The 17570-nt window shown below is 54.2% G+C and overlaps 1 protein-coding gene across 1 annotated transcript in view; it reads left to right on the top strand.

Moving 5' to 3' along the window:
- The window catches only part of CHD5 (chromodomain helicase DNA binding protein 5), a 31945-nt gene that overhangs the window by 3800 nt on the left and 10575 nt on the right, over window positions 1–17570 (top strand). Inside the window, exons 3-20 of the mRNA XM_059829817.1 lie at window positions 1768–1947; window positions 2750–2868; window positions 3424–3662; window positions 5006–5130; window positions 6929–7052; window positions 9008–9174; window positions 9259–9480; window positions 10302–10511; window positions 10599–10810; window positions 12287–12418; window positions 12994–13102; window positions 13400–13591; window positions 13677–13877; window positions 14279–14416; window positions 14984–15105; window positions 15708–15881; window positions 16645–16786; window positions 17001–17132. Coding sequence (XP_059685800.1) covers window positions 1768–1947; window positions 2750–2868; window positions 3424–3662; window positions 5006–5130; window positions 6929–7052; window positions 9008–9174; window positions 9259–9480; window positions 10302–10511; window positions 10599–10810; window positions 12287–12418; window positions 12994–13102; window positions 13400–13591; window positions 13677–13877; window positions 14279–14416; window positions 14984–15105; window positions 15708–15881; window positions 16645–16786; window positions 17001–17132 — 2940 coding nt within the window. The remainder of the gene's footprint in view (window positions 1–1767; window positions 1948–2749; window positions 2869–3423; window positions 3663–5005; window positions 5131–6928; window positions 7053–9007; window positions 9175–9258; window positions 9481–10301; window positions 10512–10598; window positions 10811–12286; window positions 12419–12993; window positions 13103–13399; window positions 13592–13676; window positions 13878–14278; window positions 14417–14983; window positions 15106–15707; window positions 15882–16644; window positions 16787–17000; window positions 17133–17570) is intronic.

The following is a 17570-nucleotide window of genomic DNA, read 5'->3' as shown; positions in this document are numbered from 1 at the left end:
CTCCGTAATGGCCGCCGAGCGAAAGCGCACCTCGGCAGCCGTTGGCTTTGGGCACTGAGATGAACTCCCGTTGCCGGGGCGGTGGCTCCGGGCAGGAGCGCCCGGGGCGGAGGGGGCCGGGCGGCGGCGGCGGGGCCGGGCGCTGTCCGCGGTGCTGGAGCCGGGGCCGGGCGCTGTCCGCGGTGCTGAGCCCGGCGCTGTCCTCGGGGCCGGGCCCTCCCCGCAGTGCTGAGCCCTCCCGCTGAGCTATTGCGCAGCTCCGCACGCCGGGATGAGGGCTCTGCTGTCCAGGTCCAGAGCGCTCCGGGTGGGACGGAGGGATGTCCGAACGCACACATCCTCTTGCAGGCTCTCTTGGGACCCGAGGGCTCCAGCGGCAGGTGGTGGTGTTCCTTAGGATGGTAATGTATCAGAGTTGTGCAGCGGGTCACGGTCTCTCTCCCAGAAAGAAACCTAAATTCCACCTGACCAGTCTCCACTCTAGCTCTGCCCAGCGTGGTGTAGCCATCTGAGCCTGGTCCCTTCTGACTGTCGGGAAGCAAAATGCATCCATCAGCCATCCGGCAGGCCCAGGCCTTTCTGAAGCAGTTGGCTTACCTTGCTGCTGAAGCTGTGTGTGACCAAGTCGCTACTGGAGATGGGAGGTTTCATGTGGTTGCCTGTCTGTGAAAGTGAGGGAATTCAGCCAGGCTCACCTGACTTAATCTGCTCTCCTGCCCCTTTCAAGACTCTCTGTGCATCCACCAGGACTGTTTTGTTCATGTGACAGCTGAAATCCTCCTGTTGTCACGCAGCTCTACTGCAGCACGTAGTGCCCAGCCGGGCAGAAAAAGAAACGGCAACAAAGCAAAACCCTAGCACAGTATCTGTCTGGTGAGCTAAAAGATTGCATATGACTGAAGAGATCTCCTCTTCCTTTCCTTCAGTTTCTTAGCCATTCACACTGTGGTAGAAGAGTGTGATTTTATTTGTGTAAAGCTGTAAGCAAACACAAGACGGAACATCATATGTTACCTGTGTATAGCAATTAAAAATGTTGCCAGATGTTGCCTGTCTGAAAATTTAGGATCTTTTAGCAGAACAGTTAGCTGCCTCTCAGAGGAGTTGCCCTTTGGTTTACTAAGCAGCTATGTTTAATGCGCGCATTCACTTACTTGGCTTGCTGTCTCCTGGTTTTCTGTTCATACCGCCACTCACCAGAACAGTACCTGAGCGCTGTGGTGTTCCAGTGTCTGGGCACTTTTGGAGGAGCACGTTACAATATGGAGGCAGAGCAGGCATCCATCTGCACGGCTGTGGCTCAGTATTGCTTCTCTTGCCCCCCTCGGTGAACAAGTCTTGAGGCAAAAGCACAAAGGTTCCATTCCATATACCTTGGCCTAGACAAGCTCTTCCAAAACCCAGTTTTATCCATATTGCGTGACCTTCTCTTTTTCCAGTGCTTCCATAGGGCTTCCACATTTACAGGTGGGGACTTGGGGCAGAAGGTTGGCTAGGGATCACGGAACTGCCCTGAAGAAACACTTCCAGATAAACCAAAGACTTCTTTCTGTCTGTGTCTCCTGTGGTCAGGTGCTTCTTGCCATTCCCAGATCTGATTTTCATGGTGTTTTGCCCCAGCCCCCCAATGTAACAGCAGGGTTATTTGAGGGAGGGTTGACTTTGGCTGATGACAGCAGTTGCTTTGTACTGGCTGGGAGGGTTTGTAGGAGGAGAGCAGAGCGGGGGCAGGTTCTGCTCTTTCTCTACTGTCACTTTCCGTTTCAGGGGAGCAATGATGAAATGTCAGACAATGAAGAGGATATCGAGGAGAAATCTGAGAGTGAAGGGAGTGACTATTCCCCCAACAAAAAAAAGAAGAAAAAACTGAAGGACAAGAAGGAGAAAAAACCAAAACGAAAAAAGAAGGATGAAGAGGAGGATGACAATGAGGATGGAGGTCTAAAGGTAACAAAGATTCCTTTACCCTGAGCTGGTGGGAGAGCATAAGACCTCAGGGTGTGGGCAGATCCCTGCGAGTTACCTCATTCAGAGCCGAGTCATGTTTTCTGGCCATTCACCTTGCGCTGATGAATAATTTCCCTTAAAGCGCTCCCTGGTGGGCTGTGCATTTAGCCACGTGGCGATGTGTGCTCACAAGTCCTCATAGTACCTTTCGTGGTGATGAAGCCAGCGTGTTTTACTTTGAGGTCAGAGGCCTAGGCAGGTGGCTTGGATCTTCTGACAAATTGCAGCTTCTCAGCCTGAAGCAGCTTGCCTTCTTGGATCGTCTGCCCACATCCTGCCAGTAACAGATTCATGGCGTCTGTCCTCTGAACATGAGGACAGAGAGTGGCAGAGCAGCTTGTGCTTAGAGAAGGTGGCCTAGGGGTTTCCTGGGTTTGGTGAGGAAGAGATTGCAGGTGAATGACTGGGAGAGGAAAGGTTGTATTTCACTGTTGTTTATCTTGTGTGCAGAGAGAAATTCAATTTCTTGGAGACGTGAAACCTGCCAAGGCTTTGCGTTGTATTACGTGGCATGGGGAGCATTTGGATGGTGCCACATTAATTTGCTTCTTGGAAGTGTGTGAAGCATTAATTTATTAAGCACTTGTGCCTGCTCTGTTTTTAAAATCACAGAAACAAATCCCTGCATGTCGCTGACTAGGGAGAGCATTTGATATGGAGCACATGACAGACCCAGCTTTGTGCTGCTTGTCTGCAGAGTCACGGTCATTTACGTTAATGATGTCTCTCTGTAAATCTACAGGAGCCCAAGAGCTCAGCCCAGCTGATGGAAGAATGGGGCCTCGATGACGTAGATTACATTTTCTCGGAAGAAGATTATCATACTCTGACTAATTACAAGGCTTTCAGCCAGTTTCTCAGGTAGGAAACTGTAGGTCTGGACAAAGCTTTGGGTAGCGGCTGAGATTTGGGCGTTGCTCAGTCAAGTGGGTTGTGAAGTAAATTCTGCATCGCGAGCTCCTTCTTGCTTCTCCCTGCCTGACTCAGTCCTCAGGACTCCATCTTAATTGCAGGATTGACTGAACAGCTGAAGTGTTTTTCTCTCCTCTCCTCTCTCCAAAATGCCATTTTTGGTATGAGCTTATTTGCAAAGTTTCATGAGAAAAATTGAGTAACAATAATGAATTTTTGCTGGTACTGCGAGCCATTCAAAACACAATGGGTATTTCAGGGAGAGGTGGTCTCTGAGGAAGTTTAAGTGTGCTCCTTTATGTATCTTTACTTGTTTAAGAAAGCTCTGGTTTCTGCTGCCTTTCCAGTGGAGCTGCTACCAGTGGGCCGCAGCAACCTGCTGCTGTGACGCATGCACCACTGGTGCATTTCTTGGGCTGAAGTACCAGCACATGGCGAGCAGGAGCAGATGCGCAGTGAAGCGTTTCTGTTAACGCGTGGTTTTCCCTCTCCCCTGCCCTGCAGGCCTCTGATCGCCAAGAAGAACCCCAAGATCCCCATGTCCAAGATGATGACCGTGCTCGGTGCCAAGTGGCGAGAGTTCAGTGCCAACAACCCATTCAAGGGCAGCTCGGCAGCAGCGGCAGCAGCAGCCGTTGCTGCAGCTGTGGAGACCGTCACCATCGCCCCGCCACTCACCGCCAGCCCCCAGCAGTCTGCCTTGCCCACTGTCATCAGGAAGGCTAAGACCAAGGAAGGCAAGGGTAGGTGCCAGCTGCGGTGGGCTGAGCGGAGGGGCTGCTCTCACCGGCGGTGTACGGCCCGCCTGCCAGGCCTGCAGAGCTAGCCAGCCACATCTTCAGGCTGGCAAAGGTGGGAAAGCTTCTCCAGGCAGGAGACATGCTTCAACAAACTGGGCAAGCGAAGGTAGTGCCAGAGGTGTGTCTGCAGCTCCCGTTTCCCTTGCAGAAGTCCTAGAGGGGGCTGTGGTTTGTGAACCATGGCAGATCACCCTGGCAGCCTCTGGACCTTCTGGACTTCTGTCAGTTTGTGGGAATTAATGCTCACCTTTGTTCTTATATCTTAAATAAGTGATTGGGTCATGTATTTCTGTGCCATCTTCTATGATGGGGGATTCTGCAGGGTCTAAAGCCCTCCAGAAACCAGCAATATCCTCAGAGTCTGGTGCCCAAGCTGAAGAGATTTGTAGGTTAGCAAGGCTAGGACAGAGGTGAGTTGGCAAAGCAGGTATGGTCTGGCCAGATGAACGTGCACTGTTTGGCAGTCGAGCTGGATGCTTTCTCTCTGAGATAGCAAGGAGTTCAGTGATGGAAAGGCACTGGCAGTAAGGCTGCAGTTCTTTTTCAGAATAAAGGATTTATTCTCCTCGCGGTTGGGTGAAAGGTGACTGTCTTAAAAGCCCACTTGCAGGAAGTGAGCCAGCCATATAAATCTGCAGTAGCTCCTCTGGAAATAGTCTGATATTTATTGAAAGGGTCTCTTGCTGTCAATGTTTCCCTGTTTCTGACGGCAGATTGGTGCTGCTTTCTCTACGCTTGGAAGGGGCTGAGTGAATCGCTGTAGAAGCTGGGCAGTAGTGGGAAAGGGAGGAATCTCCCTTTGTTAGCACCGTGTCCTCCTTGGGAAGGTTGCCGTTCCACTTGTGCAGTTGTCAATTCCTGATGCCTCGAGAGGTTTTGAGCAAGCGGCTTGGAGCTGGCAGCTGACCAAGACTGCAGCTTGCAGCAGCCTTCCTGCACGGTGGGCTCAGTGCAGTGTTCCTGCCTCTCTGTGGCCGCCTCTTTTCTCCCGGCCTTGCAGACCCCGAGTCCCTGTTTGGTATTCGCAGCCCTGTGGTCTGTGGGCTGCGGGCCCTCTCCTGGATCCCAGGGCAGATGCTTTCCTCCCCTGATTCTTCCCAAGCGCTGGGTCTGGGCTTGCAGACTTTTGCCTCAAAGGACGTGCTCAGTGGATGGTGCTAGCTGGCACGCTGCTCCCTGGGTCCCCAGTGCTTTCTCATCTTCCCCCACCACAACCCCAGGATTTACAGGGGTGATTTGGGGGACAGCTGTTCGTAGAGCAGCAAAAAACTCTTCTGTTTTTCCAGGTCCAGGTGTGCGGAAGAAAATTAAGGGCTCCAAAGACGGGAAGAAAAAGGGGAAGGGGAAAAAGATGGCAGGCCTGAAATTTCGGTTTGGAGGAATCCCCAACAAAAGGAAAAAGGGCTCCTCTGTAAGTGTGCACCGCCTTTTTCTGTACAGGGCCTTGGGTGCGGGGGGCGTGGCAAGGAAATGCCGGGACAAGCCCTCCCCTAGAAGCCCCCCATGTGTAGGGGTGTCACAGCCTCGTTCATGCCCCTCTGTGAGGCGCCAGTCTCTGGTCAGCATGTCCATTCATCCCATTGATAGGGAGCTGTGTCCAGGCTCAGATTTGTAAAGACGTTGTGCCTGGGTATGATTTCCGCTAAAATCATATAATCATGTTTGCTTTCAGTGATGAGGTTGGTAATGCCATTATTTCAGATTTCATTTGCAAAGGAATTCTTCAGGGCTTGCACTCCAGTTGAACCGTACGTCAAAGCGAATTATCGAATGCTTTAATTATGTTAGTATAGCCTGCCTCCTGGCATCTGTGATCCCGCAGCATAGCCCAGGGGTATCACAGCTTCCCAGTAAGAGCTTGGCAACAGGGCTCTACTGCAGTTTGTGTGCCGTGCTCTTGTCAGCACACGATTATCAGGCATGTTTTAAAGAATAGCAGAGCATTTTAAAGAATAAATCTCATAAATAACTGTTGAATAGGGGTGGAACTCTTGTAGGTCTTGATAATATTTATCAAAATCCCATTAGTTCACCCATATTGGAGCTCACTGACTCTCTAGCTCTAGTTCACACAACAAGTTATAAATAATTTTGTGCATCAGAGGTTGAAGCGAAAGGGGCAATCCGAGGCAGCCGCTTGCTGCTGCATTTTTTCAGTCACACATCACAGAAGTTTCATGCTGTCTCCAGGTGCACTCTAGGTCCGTGCATTCGCATTTCTGAAAGTTACAGAGAGCTTGGGCTTGCTCATGCAGCTGAAGCGCTAAGCACCTGATTAATAGCATGCAAATTGGCAATTTGCATGCATAAGTCTCCAGAATAAGAATTCAGACGTGCTTTTATGTTTTGATGCCATTGAATGCCGGGCCTGTTTAACTCCTTTCAAGTTGTAAGGAAGGTCCAGCGTGAATGCCTACATGCATGCACACAAACAGGCTGACACAAGCTGAAACGGGTGTCGAGAGAGAGGGAGCAAAGTTCTGCCAGGCGGTGGAGAAGGGGACCCCTGACTACCCAGGAGTGGGAGTAGGGGGTCGTCCCACCACGTGTCTCTGTTTTGGGTGTCTGCGCCCACGCTAATGTTGTCACAGCAGTGGGGTGTTGCAGCTGGCCGATGCCCGATGCCTGCGAGACGCTGAGCCTTTCCTGCTGTGCCTGGCCAGCTGCACTGTGCGGTACCTCCATGCTCTGTGCTAGCAGGGACAGCAGGTTGGGGGGAAACCCAGAGCCCACCTCTTGTCAGGGACTTGGCATGTTGATTTACGTATTTTAAACATGCTCTGAGATTTGCTCAGTGATTGCACTTCGATGGTGCTGTGAACCGGACAAGCTGCCGCTGTGCTGAGCAGTGCAAGAAAATTGCCTTCAGGCTCTAGTGATAATCCAGATCTATGCTGATTGATTGCCTGGCTGGGACATCGATCTGATAGAGGAGTTTTCCCTGCTTCCTAATGCCTTGTGCCACACTCCTATGAACACTGTCTGTCGGTGCCAGGAGCGCGCTCGCCCTGCCACCATCCCTGTTGCTCTGGCTAGTCGATGCATGTGGAAGGGGGGGCACCCCAAGAAGCTCACCTGCTGGTCGATGATCCCACTTGGGTTTATGTGGGTCTTTGGGGGTTTGTTCTGCTGCAGAGCAGTGTTCTCTGGGAGTGACCGCTGGGATGCCAGCGATTGGACTGTGTGTGCTTTGGTTTTCCCCTCCGCAGAGTGAAGAGGAAGAACGGGAGGAATCCGACTTTGACAGTGCCAGCATCAACAGCTCCTCAGTGCGGTCCGAGTGCTCAGCTGGCCTGGGGAAGAGAGGGAAGAGGAGGAGAAAGAAAAAGAGGAGTACGCCATCCTTTGTACTCTGTTCCTGTTCTGTTTGGATTTTCCTCTTCAGATGGTGCTTTCCTGGCCTTGGCAGCTCCAGGCTGTGTCTGGTGCTGGCTCTGTGGGAGAGGACGTGCTTGTGCTTGTCTGTGTGTGTGGAGTGCGAGGTGCTCTCTTGGTGTCCAAGCCCCGCTGCTGGTGGGCTCGTGCCTGCAAGAAGGCAGCGAGTGGATCCCGCCGTGGGGCGCCGGCTCCCCCCCCCACTGCTGGTGGCGGCGGAGCAGCCCAGCGGCAGGGCTTTTCTGTCGATCCGCAGTCAGCGTTCCCTCCAGGCCTCTCTCCAGCCATCAGCCACTGCCTGGGGCTCATCTCCCCTCGAGCCAGCTCTGTGTTGCCACTTGGAGTTGCTTCAGGAGAGCCATGGTTGTGGTGCTCTGCCCTGCCGTGGTGCCGTGGCTCGCAAAGCCCACCTGCCCTGTCTCGCTGCCCGCTCACAGCCCCAGCCACCCAGGGCGGCTGAGCCCCCTGCCCGTCCCAGGACCCTGCCTGTGCTTTGGGCACTGGGGCACGTCACGGGCAGCGTGGGCACCTGGCAGCCTGCCTGCACATGTGATCCCACCAGGATTTGTCCTATAGCAGCAAAGTTTCAGAGTTTGTGGGGCTTCCAGGGAAGTGATTTTTCTGAGGAGCAGCCCCTGGAGAGACATGCCTTGTGGCAGGCTCCCAGCAGAGTAGGGCAGGCTGTGGGTGAGAAAGCATTAAGACAAGGGACATTTTGTCTGCGTGAGACGTGTGGTCAGGCAGCAGGCAGGCGGTAGATCATTGGTAGCAATGCAGGAAGAGGGAGGCATGCGAACAGCAGTGGAAGGCATCTGTCGGGGTCTCCCAGTGGCTGCGTGGCCGCGTTTGTGTGCATATTCCTTCATCCCTTTCCTCGCGGAGGGCTGCGGGTGGATTCTGTGCGATGGCACCTCCATCCCCACCCTGCTGTTGAGAGCAGCCCTTCTTCGCCGAGCTGCCCCAAGACCTGCTCCAGCTCCGAGCACTGACCGGGACTGTCGGGGCCCGGTGCCGCCCTGCCTGGCTTCCCACTCCATCTCTGCCTCTTGCACTGCTGCAGGACACGTGCTGCCTTTCTACCTCGCATCCCCGTTCGGGACGAGATGCTTCAGATCCAGGCGCATCCTTTGGCTTCTTAGCTTTGACGATGGGTTTTTGCTTCCAAGAAATGGAAGGGTGGCTTCTGGGCTGGGGGACGGTTAGGCTGTGACGCTGGCCAGCCTCCCTGTCGGTCGAAGAGGCAGGGCTGGCCAGCTGGCTCCGTGTCTTGCGTGTGAAGGGCATTGCTTCTTCTCCTGGCTTGTTGCTGTACGAGGGCCCTCATGCTGGAGCTAGGCAGCTCCTGCTGTGTGCTGGAGGAGTGGAAGGTTGGAGGTCCACGCTGGGAGTTTGTGGCAGAGCTGGGAATTGAGATGAGCCATTCTGGTGCTTGCAAGCCCTTGTCCCTCCCTTCCTTCTCCTGTCTGGGCCGAGTTGAGAGAGCTCCTGCCTTTGTGCCAGTGAGCACCCAGGAAGAGCAGAGTAGACCCAGGAGAGGAGTCCTCTTCCTCGGCCGTGTCACCCTTGCATGGTGCGTTTGCAGTTGGTGACGCTGGTACCTGGGGAGGTTTCTCTGACTGGCCTCCCTTGCAACCTCTCCAGGTTCTGGCATTCTCCATTGAGAGCCTGAAGGAACCAAAGGATGATACAGTGTGGAGAGAGAAAGAGAGACAGAGGTGAGATGATGCTGTGTGCAAAGATGAACTGTGGTGCTGAGGGACAGAGAGGTAGGGGGATGTAACAGGAGGGGTCCAAGGTGAAATGCTTTCCTTATTTCCTTAACTGTATCATAGAGGAGCAAGTGTCCCATTCCCTCCTGGGAGAGCAGGCAGCTCTGCTGTCCTTCTGACTGTGTGCCTGTCCCTTGCTTGCAGTTGAAGAAGGGGACGGGTATGAGACGGACCACCAGGACTACTGTGAGGTGTGCCAGCAGGGAGGGGAGATCATCCTGTGTGACACCTGTCCTCGCGCCTACCACCTTGTCTGCCTGGACCCCGAGCTGGAGAAGGCCCCCGAGGGCAAGTGGAGCTGCCCCCACTGCGTGAGTGGGGTTGGGGCCTTGTGCGTGTGGGTGGGTGGCTGGCTGGCAGAAACCCTCGGCGTTACGCTGGCTGTACTTCCCCAGGAGAAGGAGGGCATTCAGTGGGAGCCGAAGGAGGAGGAGGAGGAGGAGGAAGAGGAAGGCGGTGAGGAGGAGGAGGACGACCACATGGAATTCTGCCGGGTCTGTAAGGACGGAGGGGAGCTGCTGTGCTGCGACACCTGCCCGTCCTCCTACCACCTCCACTGCCTGAACCCGCCGCTGCCAGAAATACCAAACGGTGAATGGCTCTGCCCTCGCTGTACAGTGAGTGTTACCAGCATTCCTTGCCCTGTCCCTGTTCCCACACCCACCCAGCCCGGGAGCGGGTCTCCCAGCTGCCACTGCCCCTCGCACCCTCTCCTGGTGCCCTGCAGCAGGGCCGGTGTCCTGCCCTCTGCCACAACCCTTCTCCCTGGAGGAGCATTGCCGCCGGTCGCGTGCACCCAAGGGCCCTGGATGGCTCTGCCGCCTGTGCGGTCTCCCCATGGGGATTGCTGGCTGGCAACTTCCCTGCCCTTCCCTGGGACATCAAGCCCCATTTGATGCACAGCCTGTGTAGAGGGGCCTTTTTTGCCTGGTGGCAAGACCCATTCCCATGGGGCATGCGGCATTGTCATGGACACTTCTCGGGCATGCCTGCGCCCGCCAGCCTCCGCCCACCCTAGGCACCCTCACCGCCTCCTTTCTGTCTGCCCCGTTAGAAATAGCAAACGGGTAACTCTGCCTGGGACCTGGGCAGTGCTTTGCTTGTGCCTAGGGGCAGTGGTGGTGTTTGCGGGGTGAGAGAGATGCAGGCAGGGTCTGGGACCGTTCAGGTCACCCGGTTTGGGGTTTGCAACACTTGGCTCCCGGCGGATGAATCCACGGTTGCTCTCTGCCCTGGGCTTTCCCTCTGGCAGCAGCTTTTAGCACAGGCTGTGTCGGCACACTCCCTGGAGCCCTGGCTGTGCTGCCCCTGGATGGCTGCTGTCCGCTCGGCATTGCGAGACCCCTTCTGCCCTCCAGGTCTGCCCTCCTGCCCGTGGCCCCTGGCAGGGGCTCACCTTAAACTCTGTGCTCTTGCCTGTTTGCTTTTTTATACCCAGTGCCCTCCCTTGAAGGGCAAAGTCCAACGCATCCTGCACTGGGCCTGGAAAGAGCCACCAGCCACCCCCCTCCCGCCCGTGCTGCCTGCCCCAGACCCGGAGTTGGCTCTCCCCCCGCCGAAGGTGCTGGAGGGGATCCCGGAGCGCGAGTTCTTCGTGAAGTGGGCAGGCCTCTCCTACTGGCACTGCTCCTGGGTCAAGGAGCTGCAGGTGAGCCAGCGCGTCGTTGTCGTCGTGCCCCTGCCTGGCCTGCTGCCCTGCCACACACGGGCTGACTGCAGCTCCCTTCTGCCGCAGCTGGAGCTCTACCACACCGTGATGTACCGCAACTACCAACGGAAGAATGACATGGACGAGCCGCCAGCCTTCGACTACGGCTCTGGGGATGAGGACAGCCAGAGGGAGAAGCGGAAGAACAAAGACCCACAGTACGCCAAGATGGAGGAGCGGTTCTACCGCTATGGCATCAAGCCTGAGTGGATGATGATCCACCGCATCCTGAACCACAGGTGAGGAACTGTGTGCAGGGGGGTTGCGTGAACGGGCCACAGAAAGGCGTGTGCCAGGATGCCCGAGCCCCTGGTAGTGCTGGTGCTGTGCAATGCCATTGCAAGCCGGGGAGGGGAGCAGCATGGGTGCTGGTGGGACCCCTGCGAGTTCTGCAGATGAAGCTTTGAGTAGCGGGTCTGTGCTCTCTGTGGGTTTTCCCTTCGTGCGCAGCTCTCACACAGACAGTTTACCCGGTTAGCTGAGCCTCTGGGACTGCCTGCTGTGGGATTTCTGGGCTTGGCTGAGTTCTCCCTGCCGGGGCTGGGAAGTTCTTGCTGTCCTTCTGCAAAGCCAAATCTCGGGCTGGTGGAATTTCAGCTGCTGGCTTGTTTCAAGGCCTCTGTCACCTTGGAGGTTTGCTGCCGAGGTGAAACCAAGGCCAGAAGTGAATCAATGCCTGCTTTGTTTTAATTTGTGCTACGTTGCACGTTAAAAATAGAGATAGTAAATTTTCCCAAAGGTGGATGCACAGCGTTGTTCCACTCTTCCCAGATGTGTTGTTTGGGTCCCTGTTACAGCCTAATCATTCTGTAAATTTCGGCTGCAACCCGATGGTGGGTCTTGCTTCCATCGATTGTGCCCTGCGGCTGCTGCTGCTCACCTAAACTGCTTTGGAACAGCAGCCCGTTTCCATGTAGATCATTTGCTACTCTTGGAAACTATGCAGCTCCTCTGCACTCACGTCAAAGGTGAGGCGCCAGAAGGGATTTGGGTGCTATGTGTACCCGAGAGGTACGTTATTCCTGCTTACCTCTCCTGATGCCTATAGGGATGGTGCCCGAGGAGAGGAGTTTGAGCAGGTGCCTGACTCCCTTATGAAGTCTTGACATTTGCATTTCTTTTCTGTGGAAGAAATTTCCTGCGTATGAAATATGATGTGCAGATGGGTTTTTACATCGAGCGGCTAGAGACATCTTTTTGTTGAATTTCTACGCTTCAAGTGGCAACTTGAAATTTCAAGTGGCAACTCTGCTTGAAAGCCGCTTGGCAGAAAATAAATAAAGCTGCCTGGCTAATTTTCATGCGAGCTTTACATTGTCTGCTAATAAGGCAAGGTTTTTTTCCCCCATAGACATATAATCAGACTCGGTAGTGCGTTTATTCATTTTTCAGTGTAAGCAAAACTTCATAGGGCAGTGAATGCTGCAGGAGAAGGAGGGTGAGCGCTGGTATTCATCCAGTCCCGGTAAAACAGGAAAACAAAGTTGTTCAGTGGAATGGAAGGGCAGCCTTAATGATTTAACATATGCAGCAGATTAATAGGCATTTCTGCCGGAAAGTGTCGATACTTTGTTTTTCTACCTCTGCTTGGATGTCGTGGTCTGTAGGTAAAAGCAGAGGATGAAGCATACCGGTTTTGTGGAAGGTTATGGCTAGCTGCTTCCGGGGGGTTGAGTGTCAGTTCACTGATAGGCTTTGCACGCCCTGCGTTACAGCTTTGATAAAAAGGGAGAAATCCATTACCTGATCAAGTGGAAAGACCTGCCGTATGACCAGTGCACCTGGGAGATCGATGAGATAGACATCCCGTACTACGAAAACCTCAAACACCTCTACTGGAACCACAGGTAGGAACCAGCTGGGCAGTGGAACTGCAGCCAGGCTGCTGCAGCCTGGGAGAGTCAGGCAGAGCTGGAGCAGCCTGCACGGGCATTTGGGATGACCCGGGGCTTGTAGGTGCCCCCCTTTTGAACATACTGGCACCGCTCCCAGGGACCTCTCTTCAGAGAGCAGTGGCCGAGCACTTTCGGAAAGCTGGCCCTCCTGAAATGCCATTTCACGGCTGCTGGGAAGTCCTGCCTACCTGTTGTTTTCCAGCCTGTGCTCCCCTTCCCCTACGTTTATACTGCCATAATATTTGTGGCGTCAGAGCACATCAGGGCGGCTCCATGGCGCTGCTGCCTGTCTGTTTTGGGGGAAAACCACAGCACCCTGCTGAGATTGCTATTCTTCATTTTGGATGATGTCGTGTGGACTCTTGGGAGGGGAGAATTAACACTCCGTGAGTGCCTGTGCTAACTGGGCCAGAAAAGCTCCCGTGGGGAAAAGGCAGTGGAGTTTGAGAGGCGTTTCTGTGCCTCAGCTTGGGGACTGGGAGAGGAATGCCTGCCTGCCTTTTCCTGATGCACACTGGCTGTTGCAGGGAGCTGATGCTGGGGGAGGACACGCGCCCTCTGAAGAAGCTGAACAAGAAAGGGAAAAAGCTGAAAGAGGAGAAGCTGGAAAAGCCTCCAGAAACGCCTCTCGTGGATGTGAGTAAGAATGGCGGGGCTAGCGCAGCGGTGCATGAGCCCAGAGAGAGGGAGGTCTGTCTAGCCACCCTATCCTGTTAAGTTTTTCTCCTCTAGTTCCTTCCTGGGTTTTTTTCGTTCAAAGCTCCGGGGTGGCTTTGCTGTGAGGAGCCTGAGGGCTGGGCTGTGCTGAGGACCCTTTCTGCATCTCTTTTGGGGCTGTTTGGTGTCACAAGGCTAAAGAGGGATGTGCTTGACCGTGGAGAAAGGAGGGAGAGTTGGTTCTCACTGCTTTGCATCGTGTCTCTCTCTTTTCAGCCTACAGTGAAGTTTGACAAGCAGCCGTGGTACATCGATGCCACGGGAGGCACGCTCCATCCTTACCAGCTGGAAGGGCTAAACTGGCTGAGATTTTCCTGGGCCCAAGGGACAGATACAATTCTGGCTGACGAGATGGGGCTGGGGAAGACTGTGCAGACTATTGTGTTCTTGTATTCCCTGTACAAGGAGGTGAGTGGAGCACCCAGCAGTCCCCGAGGTGGCTGAGAGCTGCTCGGTACGGGGAGAACAGCTTGCCCTTTGTCTCCCCGTGCAGGGCCACTCAAAAGGGCCGTATCTGGTCAGCGCCCCTCTCTCCACCATCATTAACTGGGAGCGCGAGTTTGAGATGTGGGCACCTGACTTCTACGTCGTGACCTACACAGGGGACAAAGAAAGCCGGTCGGTCATCCGGGAAAATGAGTTTTCTTTTGAAGACAATGCCATCCGGAGTGGAAAGAAGGTCTTCCGGATGAAGGTGGGAGCGAAGTCTGTGCCCTACCCAGTACTTTAACCATCAGTAAGAAGGGGAGAGAGCAGAATTTGACCTTGAGAGGGAGGTTGGTTAGGTCCCTAATCAGCTGTTTTCCAAGGAGGGAAGCTGGCACTATTTACAAATGAGGGAGATTTGTGATGAGCTTTAAAGACTCCTGCCAGACCCTTTTCTGTTTCTGTAGTCCCCTACTTGGTTCTAATGTTCAGATGGGTATAGATTTTCTGCTGGCATGACTCATGCCTCGGCCCTGCTGCTGGCACTGTGCAGTGCAGTGCAGGCAGCCCCCACTTTTCTCCTTGGGTCATGTACAGCAGCAGCAAAGGTGGAGGCTGTCCTGGTCCCTGTTCTTTTATCCAGGCTTTTCTCTCCCTTTGCTCCTCCAGAAGGAAGCCCAGATCAAGTTCCATGTCCTGCTCACGTCCTATGAGCTGATCACTATTGACCAGGCGGTGCTGGGCTCCATAGAGTGGGCCTGTCTGGTGGTGGATGAAGCGCACAGGCTGAAGAACAACCAGTCCAAAGTAGGTAGCAGATGTTTGTGAGTGATTTTTGTGGTGTGGCCACTGCCACAAAGATACGACACCCCAGCACTGGTGGTCTGCTGCTCCCTGCTTTCCTCCCTGGGAGCTGACAGATGTCCTCAGCTTCCACAGGCTCTGCTTGGGACCTGCATTTCGGTGGATTTGCTCTCTTTAACATCCTCTGGCATTAAAAATCCTTCAGCAGTGGAAGAGGTGGCAGCCTGCCTGGCAGCCTGACAGTCCTTTGATGTGCTGTCATGGAAGGGAACCGATCCCTCTCCTTCCTCTCCCCTTTACCTGAGGCTAAATGCAGTCTCTGGCTCCTGGGACCTTCGCACAGTCCCCAGCGCAGTGGGAGGCAGGTGGTGTGACCCAAGGACATTCAGGGTTGCTGCCTGTGCTCAATGGGGATGGCTCAGAGCAGGATATGCAAGCTGTGGTCTGCTCTGCGTGCCGGGTGGTGGGGAGAGGTCACTGCTGAGTCTCCATGTGCGCAGTCTGCAGAGTCCCCAGATGACTAATCGGCTCCTTTGAGCTCTTTTCACCTAACCTCATTTCTTTTCCCAGTTCTTTAGAGTATTAAATAGCTACAAGATCGATTACAAGCTGCTGCTCACTGGGACTCCGCTCCAGAACAACTTGGAAGAGCTCTTCCACCTGCTCAATTTCCTGACTCCCGAGAGGTTTAAGTAAGTTGCAGTAGTTCCCCCCTCCGAAAAGGGAGAGCAGCTGGGACCTCGTCTCTTGCTGGCCAGTGGGGAGGCTCAGCAAAGGTTTTCCAGTTTCCCAGGGCTCCTGTCTGTGTGGGGGTGCCTGGATCCAGCTACTGCTGTGCCGATGTCACTGATCTGCACCAGCAGGCAGATGGCAAAACGCATCGCCCCTGTGGTTTGTCATAGCAGCTACGTGAACGTTTTATGTAACCCCAAATTTATTCCCGTGGACTACTGCTTTTTGGGTCCTGTGGGTAGCCATTGCCTTGCTATCGGTCAGGAGATTTGTGACTGAGGAGCTGAAACCTGCCTTCTCTTCCCGCTCTCTGAGGAGACAGAAGTACTTCGGGGAACTTGTTCAGACCTTGTATTAGTGCATTTAGTGCGAATTTCCCCTCAGTCATCAGTGCGGCTCCTCAGTCTGGCTGTTGCTCTGCTCGGATACAGACATGGGAGCGTTACCTCATCGTATGCCATGAGAGCTCTGCCCTTGTTTTTAAGTCATAAAGAAACAGATATCTTTGCTCTCACATGTCCCATTATTGCTCAGCACTGTGTGGTTCTGGCTGCTTTCACAGTAACCTGGAGGGGTTCCTGGAGGAGTTTGCAGACATCTCCAAGGAGGACCAGATCAAAAAGCTCCATGATCTGCTGGGTCCCCACATGCTGCGGCGGCTCAAGGCAGATGTGTTCAAGAACATGCCAGCCAAGACGGAGCTGATTGTGAGAGTGGAGCTGAGCCAGATGCAGAAGTGAGTAATTCCAGCGCAGCTCCCCCAGGGTGGCTGGCTTCCCTCACCCTGCCTCGTCTGCGGCACGGCAGGGTGTCAGTGGGGTTTGACAGGTCAGAGACACCCTGCTGTCCTCAGACCTGCTGCTGGAAGAGCTGGAGCGCTTTATGTCTCACCAGGGAGCGCATTCAGCCTGGTTAAATTGGTCTCCGTGCAGTCCTGGCTGCTCAGCAGGAAGCGATTGATGCTGGCAGCCTGTCGGTGTGGCCCTGCTAGTTCTGGGGGGCACAGAGAAAACACTGAGGCTGAGCCCCTTCTCCTTCTCCTGTTCTCAGCACCAGGGCACTAGCCTGTGCTGCCAGCTTGCCTGGTGTCAGTCTAGAGCATCACTGCTGCCCCAGGGGACGGTTGCTCAGCTCTGTTTGTTTTGGGCTGACTTGCTCAGCTTCAACAGCATCTTCTGCCATGATTGGGGGACTTGCAGGGAAAGGCACATCGCTTCTTCTCGGCACGACGGGGCAAGGCTCTGTTTACACCCAGCAGTGGGGAGTGTTCCTAGCCACTGTGCCCCCAAGCCCATCCCACTTACAGGGGCTGCGATGTCCACAGAGCAATTGAATAAACTCGGCCCTGGGCTGAGGGTGCTGAACTGTCGCTTTTAAAAACGTCCAAGTGTCCCTTTTGAAGTGACGTGAGTGGGGTTTAATTTGGTACTGTGCTGCTTATGCCAGTCCCACATCTAGCCAAATTAACAAGGGTGTCTGTCCCGTCCCCGTTCCTGCAGGAAGTACTACAAGTTCATACTGACAAGGAATTTCGAAGCCCTGAATTCAAAAGGTGGTGGGAACCAGGTCTCGCTGCTGAACATCATGATGGACCTGAAGAAGTGCTGTAATCACCCGTACCTCTTCCCTGTGGCGGCGGTGGTACGTCAACTGTATTTGCACCGTGGAGACATTTCTCAGAATATTGTGTGTAAGCCGTCAGTGGGGGCTGTGTCCATGATCTTGCTTTGGTTAATGGTGTGGGTTTTCATGCAAGTGGTTTCATACAAGGATTTTGTCTTTGAAATGCATGTGAATTTCTCTGTGAACTTAACGAGCATTGTCCTGGAAGAGGCTAACCAGGATGCCTTCACAGGAGGCCCCGGTTCTGCCCAATGGATCCTATGATGGGAATTCTTTGGTCAAATCTTCTGGGAAACTGATGCTGCTCCAAAAGATGCTGAAGAAGTTACGGGATGGGGGTCACAGAGTTCTGATCTTCTCCCAGGTGAGCACAGGGAAGGATTAATAATAAATACATTTTTAAAGGATTTTTTTGGTACTGTATGAGAATTTTGTGCTAGGAATGGATAAAGATGGGTGGAAGAGCTGGTGACAGCTTATCCCCCAGATAGCGTGGCAGCTGTGGCAGTCATGATGGATGGACTGTGTCCCAACTCTCTCCCGAGGGACTCCTGTAAAGTTTAAAACCTCTTTTTATCTATGGATAAAGAGGAGATAATAGTAACAGTGCTCCCTTTCAGGGAGGGCCATTCAGACATGATTCCCTCGTGCTGGCAAAGCTGCCTCTAGAGGATGAGACGCGAGTGTCGCTCCTCTGGTAGTTGCCTGTCGGGGCCGTACTCAGCCGTTGGCGGTGCCGCCGCCACCTTGGCCTCTGGGCTGCGGGCAGGGGCCTGGCCGGGGCAGGGCAGGTCCCTGGGGG

Source organism: Gavia stellata, chromosome 27 (genome assembly GCF_030936135.1).
Source record: "Gavia stellata isolate bGavSte3 chromosome 27, bGavSte3.hap2, whole genome shotgun sequence".
In the NCBI taxonomy this organism is placed as follows: Eukaryota; Metazoa; Chordata; class Aves; order Gaviiformes; family Gaviidae; genus Gavia; species Gavia stellata.
The sequence above is the reverse complement of the archived record's forward strand: the minus strand, read 5'-3'. Positions and strand labels throughout refer to the sequence as shown.